This window comes from Impatiens glandulifera, chromosome 7, assembly GCF_907164915.1.
Source record: "Impatiens glandulifera chromosome 7, dImpGla2.1, whole genome shotgun sequence".
NCBI lineage: Eukaryota > Viridiplantae > Streptophyta > Magnoliopsida > Ericales > Balsaminaceae > Impatiens > Impatiens glandulifera.
Genome location: NC_061868.1, coordinates 50,649,796 through 50,669,375, shown reverse-complemented (window position 1 = coordinate 50,669,375; position 19,580 = coordinate 50,649,796). Strand labels below are relative to the sequence as shown.

At 33.0% G+C, this 19,580-nt stretch overlaps 2 protein-coding genes and 1 long non-coding RNA gene across 3 annotated transcripts; all 3 read right to left on the bottom strand.

Moving 5' to 3' along the window:
* Positions 1 to 367: 367 nt before the first annotated feature.
* On the bottom strand, positions 368 to 3,744 carry LOC124945966 (glucose-6-phosphate/phosphate translocator 2, chloroplastic-like). The gene is made up of 5 exons (XM_047486510.1): positions 2,840 to 3,744; positions 2,427 to 2,652; positions 1,371 to 1,596; positions 1,040 to 1,253; positions 368 to 963 (listed from the first exon to the last, which is right to left on the bottom strand). Exons 1-5 carry the CDS (start codon positions 3,359 to 3,361, stop codon positions 952 to 954), a joined length of 1,200 nt encoding a protein of 399 aa, XP_047342466.1. The 5' UTR covers positions 3,362 to 3,744; the 3' UTR covers positions 368 to 951.
* Positions 3,745 to 5,846: 2,102 nt separating this feature from the next.
* On the bottom strand, positions 5,847 to 15,665 carry LOC124910182 (electron transfer flavoprotein subunit alpha, mitochondrial). The gene is given in 11 exon segments (XM_047450796.1): positions 5,847 to 6,193; positions 7,196 to 7,336; positions 7,499 to 7,551; positions 7,772 to 7,930; positions 8,083 to 8,246; positions 14,142 to 14,289; positions 14,292 to 14,352; positions 14,686 to 14,753; positions 14,756 to 14,858; positions 15,436 to 15,528; positions 15,612 to 15,665. Coding segments are annotated over 11 exon segments (1,110 nt in total). The 3' UTR covers positions 5,847 to 6,127.
* Positions 12,818 to 14,135, bottom strand: LOC124945598. Its single transcript, XR_007099990.1, has 2 exons — positions 13,699 to 14,135; positions 12,818 to 13,664 (listed from the first exon to the last, which is right to left on the bottom strand). It is a non-coding gene; the product is annotated as an uncharacterized LOC124945598 (long non-coding RNA).
* Positions 15,666 to 19,580: the final 3,915 nt, after the last annotated feature.

Genomic DNA, 19,580 nt, shown 5'->3' with positions numbered 1-19,580 from the left:
TGTTCCATGTGACATCCCTTACTGAATCAACAAGAACCCTATGGTTTCCATTTTTAGATTATCTTTAAAAGAAAATACACAGATCTTTGTCAAATGAACAAATAAATGCCTATAAGATACATTTGTAAAGGAAATGGTATTTTTCATTTCATTAGGCTTTACTTCCCCCAACTCCTAATGAGTAGTAGCACACTTTGGGAGCAGCAGAAGCTACTATACACTACTACTTGTGATTGATGGGGTAATCTTAGTAACGTACGTACAGGTTGTTTTAGCAGTCTCAAAAGCACTTTGTTGAGCATAGCATTACATAGGATATAAATAAATAATAAATTTAATAACTAGCTCATACAACAAACAAAAAACAAACAAACAAACAGGAGAAGGCCATGTATATTATTACCATTTGTTTGTTCCTCTTATTTACTACACTACTACTGAGTACTCTACTACTAAGTAGTAGGTAGGAATGATAATAATAAAAATGTCCTATCCTCAACCCTATGGCAGCTGCTGTGCTGCTTACAACAACAAATCCATGATTGAGGGACAGGGAAGAAGGGGGTGCACTGCATCCAGCCTATCAATGTCTGTTTGCTTGTGTTTATGAATCATCAAGTTGTCATCCATACATAATACAATAAAATATTATCTACATACAAACCCAAACCCAAAATGACTAGAAGGAGAGGAAGAACAACAAATTCATCCTTCTTGAGAATATATATATATATATATAGATAGATAGTAGACACTCTTTATTACCAGAAAAAGAAACCATTTGAGAGAGGGAAACAGAGAGAGATCCATCCAAATTCCAATCCAATCCACAATCTTATTTATTTATTTTTTATTGAGAATCTCTTTCTTTCTAACCGATTTACTTACTGTACACCATTCAATTATTCTCTTTTTATTATTGCATTAACAATCTCCCATCCGGAATTATTACTACTGCTTTGCCTGTGGAGATGATGATGAATAAAATTTTAAAATGGAGATATAGATGAAAGCAACAAAATAAGTAGTAGGTACCTACCTGTGAGTACAAGAAAGTTCCAAGGACTGCAATGGCAGTTCCAAGGGCATTGACGGGCTGGATGGGGGTATGGAAGATAATGATGGAGGAGACAATCACAGATATGCGTTTCATGGTGTTCCCAATGCTAAATGTCAATGGAGATATCTGATCAAGAGACATGTACGATACTTGGTTGTATAGGTGATAAAACACGCTCTGGGCAGCAACCCACCTTTATTCAATCCAACCAACCAACCAACCATTAATATTATTTTAGTAAGTGATCCATCTCAAATTGGTGGGAAGCATCATTGACACACAAAATGTAGGTAACAAGTAAATTAATTACCAGATGAACTGGGGTCCGACGTCAGATATAGCCTTTTCCCATCCAGCTGCCCACATTTGTGGTCCTTCCACAGCAATTGCAAATGGCGTAAGAATTAACAGAGATAACATTGTCAAACACGCATAATAGTTCATCCCTCCCACTGACTTCCCCGCCTTCATCCCTTTCTTTGAGAATATGTTACGAAATACAAATGCCAAGTTCGATATCATAGCTCCCATAAATCCTGTACATTATTATTATTATCATCATCATCATCATTATTCACAGCCAAAACAAGACTACATTATAGAAACCTAATTAAATTGGCTGTCTAGATCAATTCAACCCACAAAGGAAAGATTGGGACAACACTTATAAGATCAACTTCTTTCATATTAATCAATGATAATGTCATGAAGGGACATAAATATATCACCCTACTCATAAAACTAAAATTTAAATACTAATATTATAAAAAGAATAACATAAGTATCCTAAACACTAACAATAGTTAACCAGCCACATAAGTGTTCTAAACACTAACAATAGTTAACCAGTCATGTACATGACTGCCCTTTCTTTAGAAACCTTCATCCCTATTTCGTATCCAAAAGCTTGGGTTTTTGTCCCCGTAGTTATGAGCAACCCAACAAAAATCAAAGCAGTTTTAGACATAATCTGTAATTGCAAATGTGGCGGTGGGTGTTAGCTTCATTATGAATTCCCAATCTACCTAAGGCTAACTCACCACCTCCAATAGCACGATAAAGCTTGTGGTTTAAATGAAATGCTGACTGACTGACTGACTGATGTGAAAGTTTCATACCAAAGCACAACTAGACTCTGGACAAATCTATATTCCCTTGGAAGATAAATGAAATGTTTCCTTGTTTTAATTGACTGCACACAAAGTCAGTCAGTCAGTCAGAAATATGTTGTTAATCATCACAGAAATAAGATCCTAATTATAAAATTACTGATCAACTAGATCATAAGAGTCCAAAGTTTATGATTTTTTTTAAAAAAAAAAGAAACTAGTAAAAAAGAGAGAGAGAGAGAGGATATTTTGGTTACCAGTCATATTAAAATTGAGCTCAGTAACAGCAGCAAGGGCACAACCACCTATAATTGGAAGAAGAGACAAATAGACCTGCACCGGAAAAGTCTCACCCAAGATGAACCTGGAGACCAAGACACTGAAAGCTGGCTCGCCACTCTTGATTATGTGAGTGAATGATACCGCTACTTTTGACATACTAACTGTGGCAGCCACATGCCCAATAGTATGTGCCAAAGCAACCTTATAAATAATAGCAAACAAAAATCAGCAAACTTTCACTAAAATCCAACAAAAACAACAACAACAACAACAGCCAGATAGATAGAGATAGAGATAGATAGATCACAAGTAAACAAAAAAAGAACATATAATAGAAAAAGAAAAAGAAAAAAGAAAAAAGAAAAAAAGAAAGTAGTAGAGAGAGTACCGGGAAGAGGGTTTTCCAAAAGTGTAAATCAGTGTTTGGAGGTTGAGCAATTCTGGTAGCCCAAGAGATGAGCATCATGAGAGATCCGGTTGCTAGAGAGAGAGTTGATGTGAGCCATGGGTAAGGGTAAGCATTCAAGACCTTTTTATTATAGATGTTAAAGACGACATTCAAAGCCCACCATGTTGCAAAGTATAAACCGATCTTAACCCTCGAGGAGGAGGGTGGCTGTGGTTCCTCGAGAATCGGACGATCACCAGCCTCGTAAGCGTTGCATGTGATCGAAGAAGTGGGTTTGTTCCCATGGTGGATCAACAACAACGATCTGGTCTTCAAGGGGGCGAAAGACTGTAGAGACGAAAGGTACAAGGGTCTGGTGGTGGAAACAGCAACAACTGAGTTGTTGGCGGCTTTGAGGGGTGAAAAAGAGAGTTGCCTGGAGGAGGAGGGGGAGGGGGAGGCGGAGGAGGCAGCAGTGAGGAGGAGGAGGGGTATAGTAGACTGCTTGAAAGATGAAATCATAGTTGGTTGGTTGGTTGGTTGGTTGTCTAAGAAGAGGAGGAGGAGGAGGCGAAGGAAGGAAGGAAGGAAGGAAGGGGGGGAAGAACAAACAAGTAAAGAGGAGGAGAAATGAGATCTGATCCAGTACTAGAAAACTGGATCCTAAGAAGTGTGTTTACAAGCCAAGTTAGCTTTTTGAAGTTTGTTTTTTTTTTTTGTTTGTAACAGGTTTGGTTTAGTTTAGTTTTTATTGGATGCGAATAAGCAAGCGATGGATGGATCGGGGGGGTTTAATGAATTGAGTGAAGAAGAAGAAAGAAAAAGATCTTTATCTTTCTTTCTCAATAGAAGAAGAAGAAGACTCTTAGCTGCCTAACTACCCAAGGTAAGGTAATGTGAAGGGAGGTGTGATCAGACCACCTTTTGCATAAAGAAGTAGAAGACGACCCTTCTCTCCTTGGAAAGTCAGGAAGGAAGGAAGGAGAGAGAAAGAGAGAGTTTTCTTTTGGGCCCAGCCAACCAGTCAGGGTTTCTCTTTCTAAAAACATCCCCACCCTTCCTTCTCTCCCCTACATTGGATTGGACCCCACATCGGCACAATTTTACCTTTCTTTTATTTCTTCGTCCAAATCATTAATATTAAATATTATAATGTAGATTCGTGTTTTCTCAATTAAATTAGGTGACCATGGAGATTTTTGGTAATAACAATATTCACGTGGCATAAATTATCATTTTATTACAATTAATAGAGCAGTGAGTACAAAATGTGTAAATACAAATCTTTTTTTTTTATAATAATATGTATATATATAAAAACAGAATTGTCCATGAAAAATAACTGTTAAGGAAGGAAATTGTGAATATTAAATAATAATAATAATCAAAGTGGTTGGTTAGGACATTATAATAATATTATTAACTTTCATTGTTTGACAATTTAATTAGATTAAATTAATCTATTCTGTTAGTGACAAAATTCTTCGAGAGAGAGTGCGTGCGTGCTTCATTCGTCCACCATCATGCATTGCATCCATCCCCTTCTCTCTCTATATATATATAAAATAACCCTTTTCAACCAACGGAGGCAATATATATTTATTTTTGCTATATGACCTTTCAAATTATTAATTTTTTCACATTAATTTTTTATCATAGTACTCTTCTTGTTTGCCCACATGCCATTAGACATATATATATATATATATATATATATATATATATATATATATATATATATATATATATTATATATATATATATATATAATTCCATGTAGTAATGAGAATTTGAATTTGGAAAAACACTTGTAAAAAATACTGTGAGCCACAAGAAGAACAGTCTACTTACTGAAGCTTGTGCAATTAAAGTCTTTCATTCTCATATTTTACACATGTAAACCTTCATTTGTATTTAATCCATCTCCCATTGATCTCCTAAATAAACAGGTCTTTGATTGATTGATGGTCTTGTTTTGTATTTGTAATAATGTAGCCTCCCCTCCCCTCCCCCCTTGGTAGTTGCAAGTTATAACTTATACATATGAATGTAATTATTGTCTACCCACTACTTTGAGATTTGATTTACATTTTTCCTTTTTCTTTTTCTTTGTTTTCTTTTTCAACTTGCAAAGATTTATAGTAGGATGTTACTAATGGATGGGGGCCATTGTGTGGCGGCCAATCCCTCTAACCTCAAGCCTAGAGAAGAAAGTAAATATATTAATAAATTGAAAAGAATGACAATGATAAACAAGTTTGAGAAAATTAATTGCAGCAAAGATTTCATTTGTGTCCAACTGAATTTAATAGAAACATATATATATTTATATATAATAACAAATTTGGTTACAAAATAATGAACAAAGAGATCCGTCCATCCATCCATCCATCATGATCAATTGATGAAAGACTCAATAATGACATGCAAAGCTTTCTGTAACTCTCCAAGACAAGAGAGCTAGCTAGCATCGTCATCACAATATTCTCAAGAGTCAAGACCCATACATAGACATTATTATTATTATATGCAATATATGAAAATCTGGTGAAACTGTTTGGGCTAATTAAATAATGTCAAAATCATATTTTTACTAAACTTTAGTTGAGATCATAGCTAGCTAGCTAGGGACACACATAACCATCACAGCTACAGGTTGAATATGCCAAGAATAAATATTACTATTATTAGAGACATGTCAAATTGCAGAATTATGTCTTCATATACAAGGAATTCTCCTTCCTTCCTTCCTTCCTTCCTTTCTAACCAACTAAACACCAACAACTTTGATTTTCCCTATTACCTGCCTGCCTTAAGTTATGAGAGCCCAGTCCTGGTGGAGATGGTTGGTTGTAAGACCAAGGCTATTTTTTTTTATTTTTTTTTCCTTTTCTAAGTTTCGATTTGTTTGGTCAAGGACTAAAACCTCAAGTTTCACTACAACATTTTTTCAGATTCTATAATTCATCATTTTATATAACTAACTAACTTCTATGAAGATTCATTATACTTAACAACGTTAATTGTAAGTCAATTAACCCATTTTTACCAGATAGAAAAAACATACAAATAGTATTTGCTAATGCACCATGCAACTACTCAAATAAGCCACCAGATGACTACCCATCAAACCTATTACCTATTATACATAATTCAAACAAACCCCCCCTTACTAAGTTTGCAGGCACTAGAACTTTTGTAGAACTAATACACTTGTCTTCTAATAAAACAAAAGGGATAAGAATTTGAAGATATGCGTTGTATAAATGTTACCACATCCATATTTTCTCAGAGTTTCTCTAGCAATTCAGGTATGACCTCAAAAAGATCGCCCACTACTCCATAATCTGCAACCTGCAATCAAGAATCAACATGCAGTTTGAGAAATGAAATCTTGTGTTGTCATGGTATATATAGTTAATGGAATTAAACCTCTATCAAGCACTTTAAGGACTCAAATAAAATTCTAAAATTCATAACCTCTTGAGTAAAAAAATAGTGAATATTTTCATCTACTTTTTGTTAAAAAGTTTAGTGAATGTTGATGTCAAAATACATTATTGCTCATATCATATATATATAATCTTAATGGAGTTATAAGATAATTGAGTGTCCTAAGTCCAGCATTGACAAAGTTTCACTAAACAGATTAGAAATACTACGGCTATGATTGCTAACTTCATTTAGCAGTTAGCACTTGTGGAAATAGTCAACCTAGGTTTATTTTATCTGATTCTCTAATTTATTTCTATATATTGTTTAAATATTTTAGGCATTCTAATTTACCTTAATTGAGGAAATTAGAATAGATTATTGTGATATTTTAATTTAGGGATTCTGATTTATCTTGAGGTATTACCTATCATGAGAATAATATGTCAAAAAGCATCTCTTTCTCTTTCCATTCAAAAATTCCACAGCACTTAATCGATAAATTAAGTCAGTTTAACAACATAGTTAAATTAATCATTCAATTCATTGAGCAAGTGTTGAATTTTAAGTTAATTCAAATATACTTACTCCACCCCTAAAAATTCCACAGCACTTAATCCATAAATTAAGCCAGTTTAACAACATAATTAAATTGATCATTCAATTCATTGAGCAAGTGTTGAATTTTAAGTTATTTCAAATATATACTTACTCCACCATCCCACCCCACCCCCTCAATAAATTAAGCGAGTTTAACAACATAATTAAATTAATCAATTCAATTCATTGAGCAAGTGTTGAATTTTAAGTTATTTCAAATATACTTACTCCACCACCCCACCCCCCACACACCAAAACAAAAAGAGATGGACATCTTGAACACCCACACATCTAAAATATTTCAGAGCAATAATGGTAGTTTACCTGGAATATTGGTGCATCAGCATCTCTATTTACAGCAACAATGATCTTTGAATCTCTCATACCAGCTATATGTTGAATGGCACCAGATACACCAAAAGCCATATATAGTTCAGGGGCAACAATCTTACCAGTTTGTCCAACCTGAAGCATAATATGAAGAGATCCACTAGAGTAAGCTAAGGCAGTTTCAGAGGTTTTTGTTGTAAGAAATAAATCTTAGAGACCATATGTTGATATTCACCATCAGTATGATTAGTCCTACATAACAAATTTAAGGGATCAACTTTAGTCCAGCTTCTTTACCTGGAGGTCATTCGATACAAATCCTGCATCAACAGCTGCCCGTGTTGCACCAACTGTACAAAGATAAATAATTAAATTAATGTATCGACCAACGACAGTTTCATCACCAAAGAAGCTATACAAATGAAGCACCTCAGAGAAATTGATGACCCTAGTTTCAACATGAAAGATCAAATGAACAAATCATAGAACTATGAGTTCAAGATAGTTTTTGGAAGATGCTAGTTACCAATCTAAAGAGAAATTTGAGTAAATCAACAAAAGAATGAAGACCTGCTGCACCAAGTTTCTCTGCAAGCTTTTCTACCATTTTGAAGTTCTCAGCGCTTTTCAATGCTCTACCACCAGTCACAACAACACGTGCATTTCCAAGATCGGGACGCTCTGCATTCTGAGAGGTATGTTTTACATGTCTGGATTTACCGTCTTCATCTGTAATTTTTTGAAAGTTAAAATAACTTGTATATATAACAAGCTATGACAAATGTTACAATAGTTTGTAAACAAGAAAATGTGAGCACAGTTACATCCATTAAATAACTGGAAAAAATATATGAACTATTTATGCATCGAAATAAGCATACCTTCGCCAAGGGTTGATATATCGACCTGGGAAATTGGCACTGAACAAGACTTGGGATTAGGTGACATTTCAGACACCGGAAACGATGTAGATCTGATAGTCAATATGCAAGGTCCAGAACCAGTGAATCGTACAGTGGACAGAGCATTTCCTGCATATATTGGCCTGGCATACCAACAAATAAAATAAGCATACATTTTGATGTTAAAAAGTCTAAATGGTTTGGACACTTCTACTTGAAAGCATGAACTCCACTCTTTTCCATTATGTCCCAGTCCCATAAATACATGTTTCAAATATAGCTTTACCATCATATGTGTTGAAAGTTTTTCCTGGATGGACTCATACATAGAAATCCACAAAATTACATTGATCTATTATCCTGGCATGCTCAGTGAAATCTAACTTAAAGACTTCTATCAATGAAAAAAAAAGCCTTATGCGAGTATCATATATATATACATTTATTTATATAACATAAACACCTTTTGAAGGCTTATTTAGCTCGGTGGTAGAGTGGTAGAGTGGAACATTTAAAAAACAACATGAACATCATATCCTTACTTCAGACTATCCTCAATTTTAAATGAGTCACGCCTCACTCTGTTGCAAATTTTTGGGCACAATAGACTGGATGGTGATCGGAGTCATCAGTCCAGATTGTAAGATTTATCCCCTTAACTTTTGGTGGACGATTTGGAAAGGACGCAATAGAAGGACATATCAACTTCAAAGGACAGAAGGTGATGAGAGGCTCAAGGGCTTCTCTTTCAACAGGTTCACCTCGATAATAAAAAGTAGTTTGCAGAAGATGGGACTACTTTGATTTGATAGGAATCTAACACTCTTCTTTGTCATTGTGTTTTCATCTATTTTCATTACTGTAAAAATGACCGCACCTCGCAATCATACTCCATTTAAATTCTTAAAATACAAGATGAACCTTTTTTTTCAAAAAAAATACATTTAGCACAGTCTGTTGAAGTTTGCTTGAATTCTGTTATTTTCCCTTATATTTAGTAATTCATTTTTAGTTAGTGGTTTAGTAGGTGGTTTCTAGGAGAGTTTCTAGTAGATCATATCCATGTATTTCCCTATTTTTTAGTTCCACTATCTAGTCATTTAGTAGTATTTAAATGATTTCAGTTTAATGAAAATTATTAAGTTTTCCTTCCATCTCTTTTCTACTTTAAAATAACCTACAAATTGGTATCAGCTTTTTGAGGGACCTGTGAGTGAGAGATACCTACCACGACATCTACCTTTTTTCTATGGATTCAGATATACCATTTACATCATTAGCACAACCTGTGTTCAATGGTAACAATTACCATGTCTGGGCTGCTCGAATGGAGGCTCATCTGGAGGCAAATGATCTTTGGAAAGCTGTTGAAGAGGAGTATGTAGTGCCAGAATTACAAGCTAACCCAACACTAGCACAGATGAAGATTCGCAAGGAGAAGAGTACAAGGAAGTCAAAGGCAAGGGCTACTCTGTTTGCTGCTGTGTCATCTGAGATTTTCATCAGGATAATGACCATAAAGTCAGCATTTAAGGTCTAGAAGGAAATGAAAAGATGGGGATGCAAGTCTTTAATTTAATTAGGGAATTCGAGATGGTGAAGATGAAGGATTCAAAGACCATCAAAGAGTACTCTAACAGATTACTCACAATTGTCAACAAGGTAAGATTGCTTGGCACTGAATTTCTAGATTCCAGATTGGTTCAAAAGGTGTTGGTAACTGTTCCTGAAAGGTTTGAGGCTACCATTTCCTCATTAGAGAACACTAAAGACCTGTCAAAAGTCAGTCTTGCAGAAATCTTGAGTGCCTTTCAGGCACAAGAACAAAGAAGATTGATGAGGAATGAAGGGTTTGTAGAAGGAGCATTGCCAGCAAAAGTGCAGTCAAGCCAAAGTGAAAAATGGAAGAAGAACTGGAAAAGCAAGAAGGAAAGTGCAGGTTCAAATTCTCCAAGTACAAGTAGAAGTTCTAAACCAGACTTTCCTCCTTGTAAGTACTGTGAGAAGAAAGGTCATGCACTTTTAGATGTTGGAGGAGGCCAAATGTGCCGTGTGAGAAGTGTCATATGATGGGGCATCACCAGAAAATTTGCAAAAGTAATCTGCAGCAGACTGATGAGACTCAAGTGAACCTTCAGCAAAGAAATGTGGCTCAAGTTGCAGACCAGGAGGAGCAGCTCTTTGTGGCAACTTGTTTTGCAGCAAATAGCTCAAGTAATAACTGGCTTGTGGACAGTGGTTGCACCAACCACATGACATTTGATCAAGGCCTCTTCAAAGAACCGGACACATCATTCAACTCCAAAGTTAAAATTGCCAATGGAGAGTACATTGCAGTCAAGGGAAAAGGGACTGTGGCAGTAGGCAGTTCTTCAAATACTAAGTTGATTAAAGATGTGTTATTTGTGCCCAACATCAATAAAAATTTATTAAGTGTTGGCCAGCTACTCGAAAGAGGTTTAAAGGTAATCTTTGAGGGCAAGGAGTGCCTAATCAAAGATGCAGATGGGGTGAATGTGTTCAAAGTCAGCATGAAAGGAAAAACTTTGAACTAGATTCACTAAAGGAGGAGCAATCAGCCTATTCAGCTACAATATCTCAAGCTGAGGTTTGACATAAAAGGCTGGGCCATTTCCATCATAATGCAGTACTGAATTTGCAGAAGTAAGAGTTTGTAAAGGGGCTGCCTCAATTAGAAGCTAACTTGCCATAATGCAAGACTTGTCAATTAGGGAAGCAATCAAGACTTCCTTTCAAGCCAGCAACCTGGAGAGCAACTAAGAGGCTAAAATTGATCCACACAGACCTTGCTGGGCCTCACAGAACTCCTTCACTGAATGGTAGTAAGTATTACATAGTTTTCATTGATGACTATACAAGGATGTGTTGGTGTGTTTTCTCAAGTTCAAGTCTGAAGTTGCTGGTGTGTTTTTGAGATTCAAAAAGTGGATAGAAACTCAAAGTGACTGGAAGATTCAGGCCTTAAGGTCTGATAATGGCAAGGAGTACACCTCAGAACAATTCAAGAAGCTGGGATGGGTGTTTGTGTTATTCTTATATATACCACAGATCAAGAGAGATAAGCTAGATAAAAAAGCTGAAGCTGGAATCTTTGTGGGATACAGCACAGTTTCAAAGGCTTATCGAATTTTTCAGCCTCAAACCAGAAAGATTATGATAAGTCGAGATGTGCACTTCGTGAAGAATGACAATTGGAATTGGGCAGAAGTAGAAACCAACTCCATATCCTCAACTGAATGAAGAAGAGTTGGTGGATGATGAACCAGTGAGGGGCACAAGATTGCTCTCTGATATCTACCAGAGTTGCAATGTGGCAGTCCTTGAGCCTGCAGATTATTGGGAAGCTGAAAAGAATCCAAAATGGAGAGCTGCAATGAAAGAGGAAATCACTATGATAGAGAAGAATCAGACTTGGAAACTTGTAAAGAGGCCAAGGGACAGAAAGATGATAGGAGTGAAGTGAGTGTTCAGAACCAAAGTGAATGCAAATGACTCCATTAACAAACACAAAGCAAGGCTTGTTGTTAAAGGGTATGCTCAGATTTTTGGTGTTGATTTTTCTGAAACATTTGTTCTTGTAGCTAGATTAGATACCATTAGATTGTTACTTGCTTTGGCTGCTCAAAAGGGCTGGAAAGTATATCAGCTAATGTTAAATCTTCATCTTTTAATGGAGTTCTTGAAGAGGAGATTTATGTTGAGCAGGTTTGTTGTGAAAGAGCATGAAGATGAAGTCTACTTGCTCAAGAAAGCCTTGTATGGACTGAAACAGGCTCCAAGGGTCTGGCATAGCAGAATTGATAAGTATTTGATGGAGTTGGGCTACAGAAAAAGCCTAAGTGAAGCAACTCTTTATGTTAAAGGTGATGAAATCAATTTTGTTGTCATCTCTTTATATGTTGATGATCTGTTAGTAACAGGAAACAATGCTAAGCTTGTTGAAGAGTTTAAAAGGGATATGCAAAGTTATTTTGAGATGACAGATTTAGGAGAGATGGCATATTTCCTTGGGATGGAAATTATGCAGAAAATTGATGAGATCTTCATTTACCAGAAAAAGTATGCCAATGAGATCTTAAAGAAGTTCAAAATGGAGGATTGCAAAAATATGCCTACTCCTATGTGTCATAAGGAGAAACTGAGCAAAAATGATGAAACTGATAAAGTTGATGAGGCTCTCTATAGAAGGTTGGTTGGCTGTCTCATGTACTTGATAGCAACCAGACCTGATATACTGCATGCTGTAAGTCTTTTGTCAAGATTTACTAACTGTGCAACTGAAACTCATTTTAGAGCAGCTAAGAGGGTTCTTAAATAAACACCAGACTTTGACATTAAGTTCAGTACAGGTCTGAAGTGTTCTTTGCAGAGTTATTCAGACAGTGATTGGGCTGGATCTATTGATGGTATGAGAAGTACTTTGGGCTATTGTTTTAGTTTTGGTTCAGGAGTGTTCTCATGGTGCTGTAAGAAACAGGAGATAATTGCACAATCCACAGCAGAAACAGAGTTCATTACTGCTACTGTTGCTGCAAATCAAGCTTTATGGCTGAGGAAAGTGCTAATTGATCTGAGCTTGAGACAAGAAGATTGTACAGAGGTGTTTGTTGACAACCAAGCTGCAATTTCTACCTCAAACATTCCTGTTTTTCATGGGAAGACCAAACATTTCAACATCTAATTGTTCTTTCTTAGGGAAGTGCAAAAAAGAGGGATTTGTTAAGCTGAAGTACTGCAAGACTGAACTTCAGTTAGCAGACATATTCACCAAGGCCTTACCGAGGAACGAGTTCGAGTTTCTAAGGGAGAAACTTGGCATCTACAGCAACTCAAGCAAGGAGGAGTGTTGAAGTTTGCTTGAATTCTGTTATTTTCCCTTTTTTTAGTAATTCAGTTTTAGTTAGTGGTTTAGTGGGTGATTTCTAGGAGAGTTTCTAGTAGATCATGTCCATTTATTTCCCTATTTTTTAGTTCCACTATCTAGTCATTTAGTAGTATTTAAATGATTTCAGTTTAATGAAAATTATTAAGTTTTCTTCCATCTCTTTTCTACTTTAAAATAACCAACAAGTCTCCCAATAAAAGCATTATATGCTCTGTTCACACATCTCATTTTCTTACTATAAGAACCATCAGGGTAACTATAGCTCTGCTCATGATATATGTGAGATGAGGAGCATATTACATCCCATTGTTTTTCCCAATAAGAGAAAGCCATAAAATAGTCAATAAGCTTATGGAAAGAGATTTGTAACCCCCACAAATTTGTTACGATTTTGATTTTGCCCCTCAAACCCAACCACATTGAATTTACCTTTAAACTTTGTAAATCTTTTGATTAACCTCTAACTAAAGGTCAATCGCTAACGATGTCAATTTCTCAAGTTTGGTCAGTTGGTAGCCGGCTGACGCTGTTCGTGGAGGTCAGTTAGTTCCGGGTAAATAAAAATGTTTCAAATGTTGAGGAGCAAAACCTAACAAGGTTGGGTTTGAGGGTAAAAAAATTGGACGAAGTTTGGAGGGGAAAATACTAATTATCTCTAATCAGCTTGATCATTACCAAGACCTTATCACATACAAGCTGAAGAGCACACAATAATTGGCAGAGAAATGTATGGAGGGAAAAATGAGAGATAGAAGTAATGAACAAGAACATCAGACAGGAAGTACATTGATATTGACTGTTGATAAGAGAGAAAAAAAAAAAGGACTTAATGTATTTGTATATGGATGTATACTACAAAAGATAATATAAACAACAGCTGTATAAAAATATTCTAAAATTTGAATTAATCCTTAATTCAAATAACTTCAGATAGATAGTGATTTCATTGCATCTTCATAATTGTTCCATCCACATCATAAACAGTCAAACAAGTTGCTGACAAGAGTGGTGAAGTTGATATTCATTTCTTTAATCACTAAGGGATATGGTGTTTGTCTGTGATTACTTTCCGCCTGACCAGTAAAGCCCCACCATAGCATGATTTTCAAGGAGAGAAAAAAAATGTAAATACCTGATAAATTCATTAGATCCAGAAATTGCAGTGACATCAGTAACAGGAGAAACATCCAGAAGGGCAGCTGCACGTGGTAGTATGTTTTTCCCAAAAGAGTTCGAAGAAGCAACTACATGGGTGAAGTTACCTTTCTGCTGGACCAGATAACCAATCTAGCCCATGGCTCTGCCAAAGGATAAGTAAATTTATCTGAATCAGCGATTAATACCTATAAAACAAACATACACGTCTCATAAGCCATGTAGGTAACCTATGTTTAGGTCATTTATAACACTAATTTCCTCTCTGACAAGGATATACCAACAGCCAACTAAATTCTATGTTAATCATTGAAGACTTATATTGTCATGCCAACTCATTGAAAATCTGAGAAAAAGGCATTGTTTAACAAAATTTTGATTGCATATTGAATCATGTTAGTTAAACAAGGTTTATAAAAATGCATAGAATTTGCACATAAATTAAGTACATGGAACAATAAACTAACAGCAGATACATGTATTCAATATTTATGTATAAAAGAATGGGCATACCTCAGAACAGAAGGATGGCACAACGCAGCATTGGTCGCAGCTTCTTGAAGTAAAGGACCTGCTCCGGCAATTAAACTGAAACAACATTGTCTTCACTCAAATAGCGGGTAGCCTCTATTGCACTCAGTGATTGAGCCTTAATAGTACCACTTTCGTGTTCAGCTATAACTAATGTGCTAATCTATGTTTAACATGCACAATACAATATTAGTAGGGGATAAATGCTAGTATAATAAGAGGTGGCACATATTTGAAAGTCCAAGTCCATTATTTGAAAGCTTTCATAAGTGAAAAAGATGTGATAATTAGGGAAAACATAAGCACTTGTGGGAAAAATATAACGACTAGGAGAATAAAAGGAGACAAAGAAAACCTAAAAAGGTGAATACAAGGTTGCATACAGCCTGTGTGAAACGAGGAAGCAGGTGCAACGCACGGTTTTGTGCAACTAACTCTGATTTGAGTTTGATAGTCTAGACTAATTAACATATGTGAACATCCAAAGTAGCAATTGCAAGTCCAGTCAACACTTTAAAATAGACTCATCAACATATTTGAACATCCAAAGTAGCAATTGCAAGTCCAGTCAACACTTTAAAATAGACTCATCAACATATTTGAACATCCAAGTAGCAATTGCAAGTCCAGTCAACACTTCAAAATAGACTCATCAAACACATAAGAGAAATGTGCGGATTAGATAATGAATTTATCTTAACAAACTGGATATAATTATAATTATACATGCGCGTGTTTACAAGCTCGTGGCGTGGAACCACGATCAGAGCACATAACGAGTTTGACAACAGTAATAAAAGGTGTATTGGAGGAGGATGCTTACGGATCTGCATCTGCACAACCAAGTTAAACGATAAGAAGAAACTGAAGGATTTCGTAGACCTCGCAGAACCGCGCGAATCACCATTGCACTCACCTCCTTCAGCGGTAGCGGTAGTAGTGAGATATGATCAGTTCCAGCAGAAATCATTTTTCATTTAAAATGTTTATTTATCCCTTTCTAATACACTATCAATATTAGATGAAATACCTTTTTAATTTTTATCTTTTATTTTAATAGTTTTAAAATTAACTATAATTATAATAATTATTATGACAAAATAACATTTTAAAAAATATAAATAATCATTTTTTTACCTCTTTTCACATAACCAATTCATTCAATATGGGTTGAGCAATAGCCCATTTTTAGAGTTAGGTTAGTTAGATATTATTTTTTAATTTAAGATGATAAAATATCAAATTAATGTGTATTTTTTTCTTTTTTAATTTAGTAAGTTAATTTTTTAATTTAAAAAGTTAACATTTTGAACTGATATTTTGTTTTTGAAATTAGGAAGTTAAAATATTGATGGTATTTTTTTTAATCTACTAAGTTAACATGTTTAATTGATATTAAAATAGAATAAATAATGTACTCATTTTATCTCAAATTAATTTTAAGAAAGTCAAAGAATATTAAAGGGCATGTTTGATTTAGCGTTTATAAGCAGCTTATAGGCGTTGTTGCGTAATAAGATGCTACAGTAACTTTACGTAATAGTTCACGCAAAAAATTATAATCAAACACACTTTTGCGTTTAAATTCAAATTTCTCTCTACATCACTCCTCGCCTTTAAGATTATAATCTCAGAGTTTTTCTCTTTCATCAATTTTAAATATTTGTTTTATTCATTCTCTCTCATTTATTTCATTCATTTTTAACATTTTATTCATTCTCTCTCATCAATTTAAGTCCCATTTTAATCATTTTATTCATTATCTCATCTATTTCATATATTTATAATATTTTTATATATTTATATAAAATTATTATAATAAAAAACATACATTTAAATATATTTTTATTTAGTATTATAATATATGTATCTTAATATATAAAATATTTAAGCAAAATAAAAATATAAATATATTATGATTTTTTTTATTTATAATTATAATTTTAGAAATTAAACTAACCTTAATTGTTAAAAAATATCGAATTACAATTAAATAAATGATAATAAGAATAGGGTGAGAGAGCTCAAAAAATAAATGGACACTGAAATATTAGATAAGAAAGAGTGTGAAATGTGAAAAATCTATATATATATCTAATAACACTTAATTGAAAGGTTGAGAGTGTACTTCATTGCTCTCTCCAAAATAATTCTCATATCACAATGTATTTTTTCATATTTCTCTCTCTTCATTTATGAATTAATTTTAATTTGTATATATATATTATGTTATAATTATTATTAAAATATATTAAAATTTAATATTTGTACATATACACATTAAAACCAAATATTTATCTATATTATTGGAGTTTAGCATAACTACTAATTATAAAACATTAAAACCTACAATAAAATTAAGAATTTCAATTATATTATATTAATTATAAAATTTAACTTTCAATTATTATATTATATTAATTATATATAAAACTTAACTTTCAATTATCATATTATAATAATTAATAAAATTTAACACAAAAACAATAATTATAAAAAACATAACAGTGTAACTGCAATTAATCAACCCAACTTTTCATCTTCTTTTCTATCTAAATATTTGTTGTCCTATAAATAATTTTACATCAACGTGGTTCAATTTAAGAGAGAAGAGTGATATTCTGCATATTCGGTCTCCTTTTGCGGCTTCACTGTTTTGCTTTTTTTCTCAGGAATTTTATCATTTTAGGCAACTACAACAACATTCTATCTTTTGAATTCCATCTTGGTTAAAGTGAGTAATAATTAAATTATATTAACATCAATTTCTCTATCATCAACATCATTATTTCATTCAATAATTAAATTGGTATGCTATTGTTCATCAAACCATAATAAACTCTGCATCCGTGTGGTTCTTCAAACCATAATAAGTATTTGGCATCTCATTCCATGTTTTATGCCATAAAATTTTCTGAAAGCAAGATCCAACATCTTGAGATTTCTCGAACCACAAAATCTTGACGCAATTTGGACTTGGCGCTAAGTATGCTTGAGAAATGGGATCGAAACGACCAACATCATATCGTCAAGCCCCAAAACATCTTCAAATACTTCTTTAAATTTTACTTCTCCCAAGTCAACACGATAATGATAATCTTTTCAACGTAGGTTGTCTTCGCATTCTCTTTGTCATCGTACACTTGGGAGACTTGCAAATAATAATCGAAGAACTTGAATTATCGTAGATTTCTTCATCGAGACCGAGATTGTCGTGTTTTATATGACCATGTGAAGTCTCCATTTCTTTTCCATAAAAAAATTCGTCAACAGGAGGTGCGTCTTCCACTTTAGAACAATCGCCATCAAAAGAGGTTTTGTCTTTGTTTGGAGCCGAATATGTCAATGGGGAAGGAGTCAATTGTGAATGTGTCAATGTTGAATGTGTCGATTGTCCCAACTACAACAACGTCCTATCTTTTGAATTTCATCTTGGTTAAGTGAGTAATAATTAAATTATATTAACATCAATTTCTCTGATCAACATCATTATTCATTCAATAATTAAATTGGTAATATGTTAATGTTCACCAATCTATTGTTCATTGTTTTTTTTTTCAGGAATTTGATAATTTCCGGCCGCTGCAACAACGTCCTATCTTTTGATTAAATTTTATGACTAATTAATAAAATAAAAATTTAAATACATATAATCCTCTTTATTCTTAGCATAATATTTTTTTTTATTCTCCAATTTTTTTTTTACATATTATTATTACTTATTATAACATTTAATTAATTTATTTATTATTCATATTATTTTATAATATTTTGTCATATTTAATAGATTTATATTATATTAATAATCTTTTTATTATTATTCAATCTAAATATATTTAAAATTACTTTAGTTGAAGTTATCCAATATAATTTATCCTTCTTTTGAGTCAAAGTAGGAGTAATGACTATATTTTATGATTTAAATAAAATAAAAATAATTTTTTAGGTTAAATATATTTAATTTTTTAAATACATATAGTTTTATTAGTTGAAAAAAGATGATCTCTATCTTTGAGTATAAGATTTTTTTTCTATTCCAAACAATTTCACATGATAAAGTTTAATGTATTTAATAATATTTATTTTTAATCACAAAATAAATAAATATTTTTTTTTGAAATATTATTATAACATTCAATTAATTATTTATTATTTCCCATTAGTTTTCAATATTTATCTTTATTCTCATTTTTAATATATTCATATTATATTAATAATTTATTATTATTATTAACATATGATATATAAATACTTTTTTTTAATAAATGTGTTTGTTATGTCCCTAACATCTAATTTTAAATATTTGGTCATTTTTTTCACATATATTTCGTTAATTATAACAATCCAATTATTCACTTAAATATTCTTAATGTTTTATATAAAAAATGTTTTGCATAATATATTAAATTTCATAAAAATAAATAACTATTTTTACAGAAGATGGTGAATCTATTAAAGCTAATACACCGATATTTTAGTTTTAATCATAAAAGAATTTTTTAATATATTATATTATTATTTCTCATTATTTTATAATATTTGTCTTTATTCTCATATTTAATATATTATATTATTAATTTTTTGTTATATTCAATCTATATTACATATAAATATTTTTAAAGTTTTTTATTTTTACTTTTTTATTTAAATTTTAATTTTATGTTTATATTTATACTAACTATTATAATGTCAAATCATATCAAAATATCAGAAAATGACACAACAAGCCTCCATTGGATTGGAATCGAGATTTGACTACGGATGGCAACTACAAACTTTAGTTGCAAGAGTTATGTACATGTGGGATGCAATAAATACTAAAAAAAATAATGACTTGCTAAGTGTTGATTTCTTATTAATAGACAAGGAGGTAAGTGTGTTTAAT

Bases quoted from the DNA above. Each gene is read 5' to 3' on its own strand.
- LOC124945966 (XM_047486510.1), bottom strand. From the start codon at position 3,361: ATGATTTCATCTTTCAAGCAGTCTACTATACCCCTCCTCCTCCTCACT. The intron at 2,653-2,839 runs GTACTCTCTCTA...ATTATTTATAAG, and splicing joins TTTGGAAAACCCTCTTCCCG to GTTGCTTTGGCACATACTAT. The intron at 1,597-2,426 runs GTAACCAAAATA...AATAATGTACAG, and splicing joins GCTCAATTTTAATATGACTG to GATTTATGGGAGCTATGATA.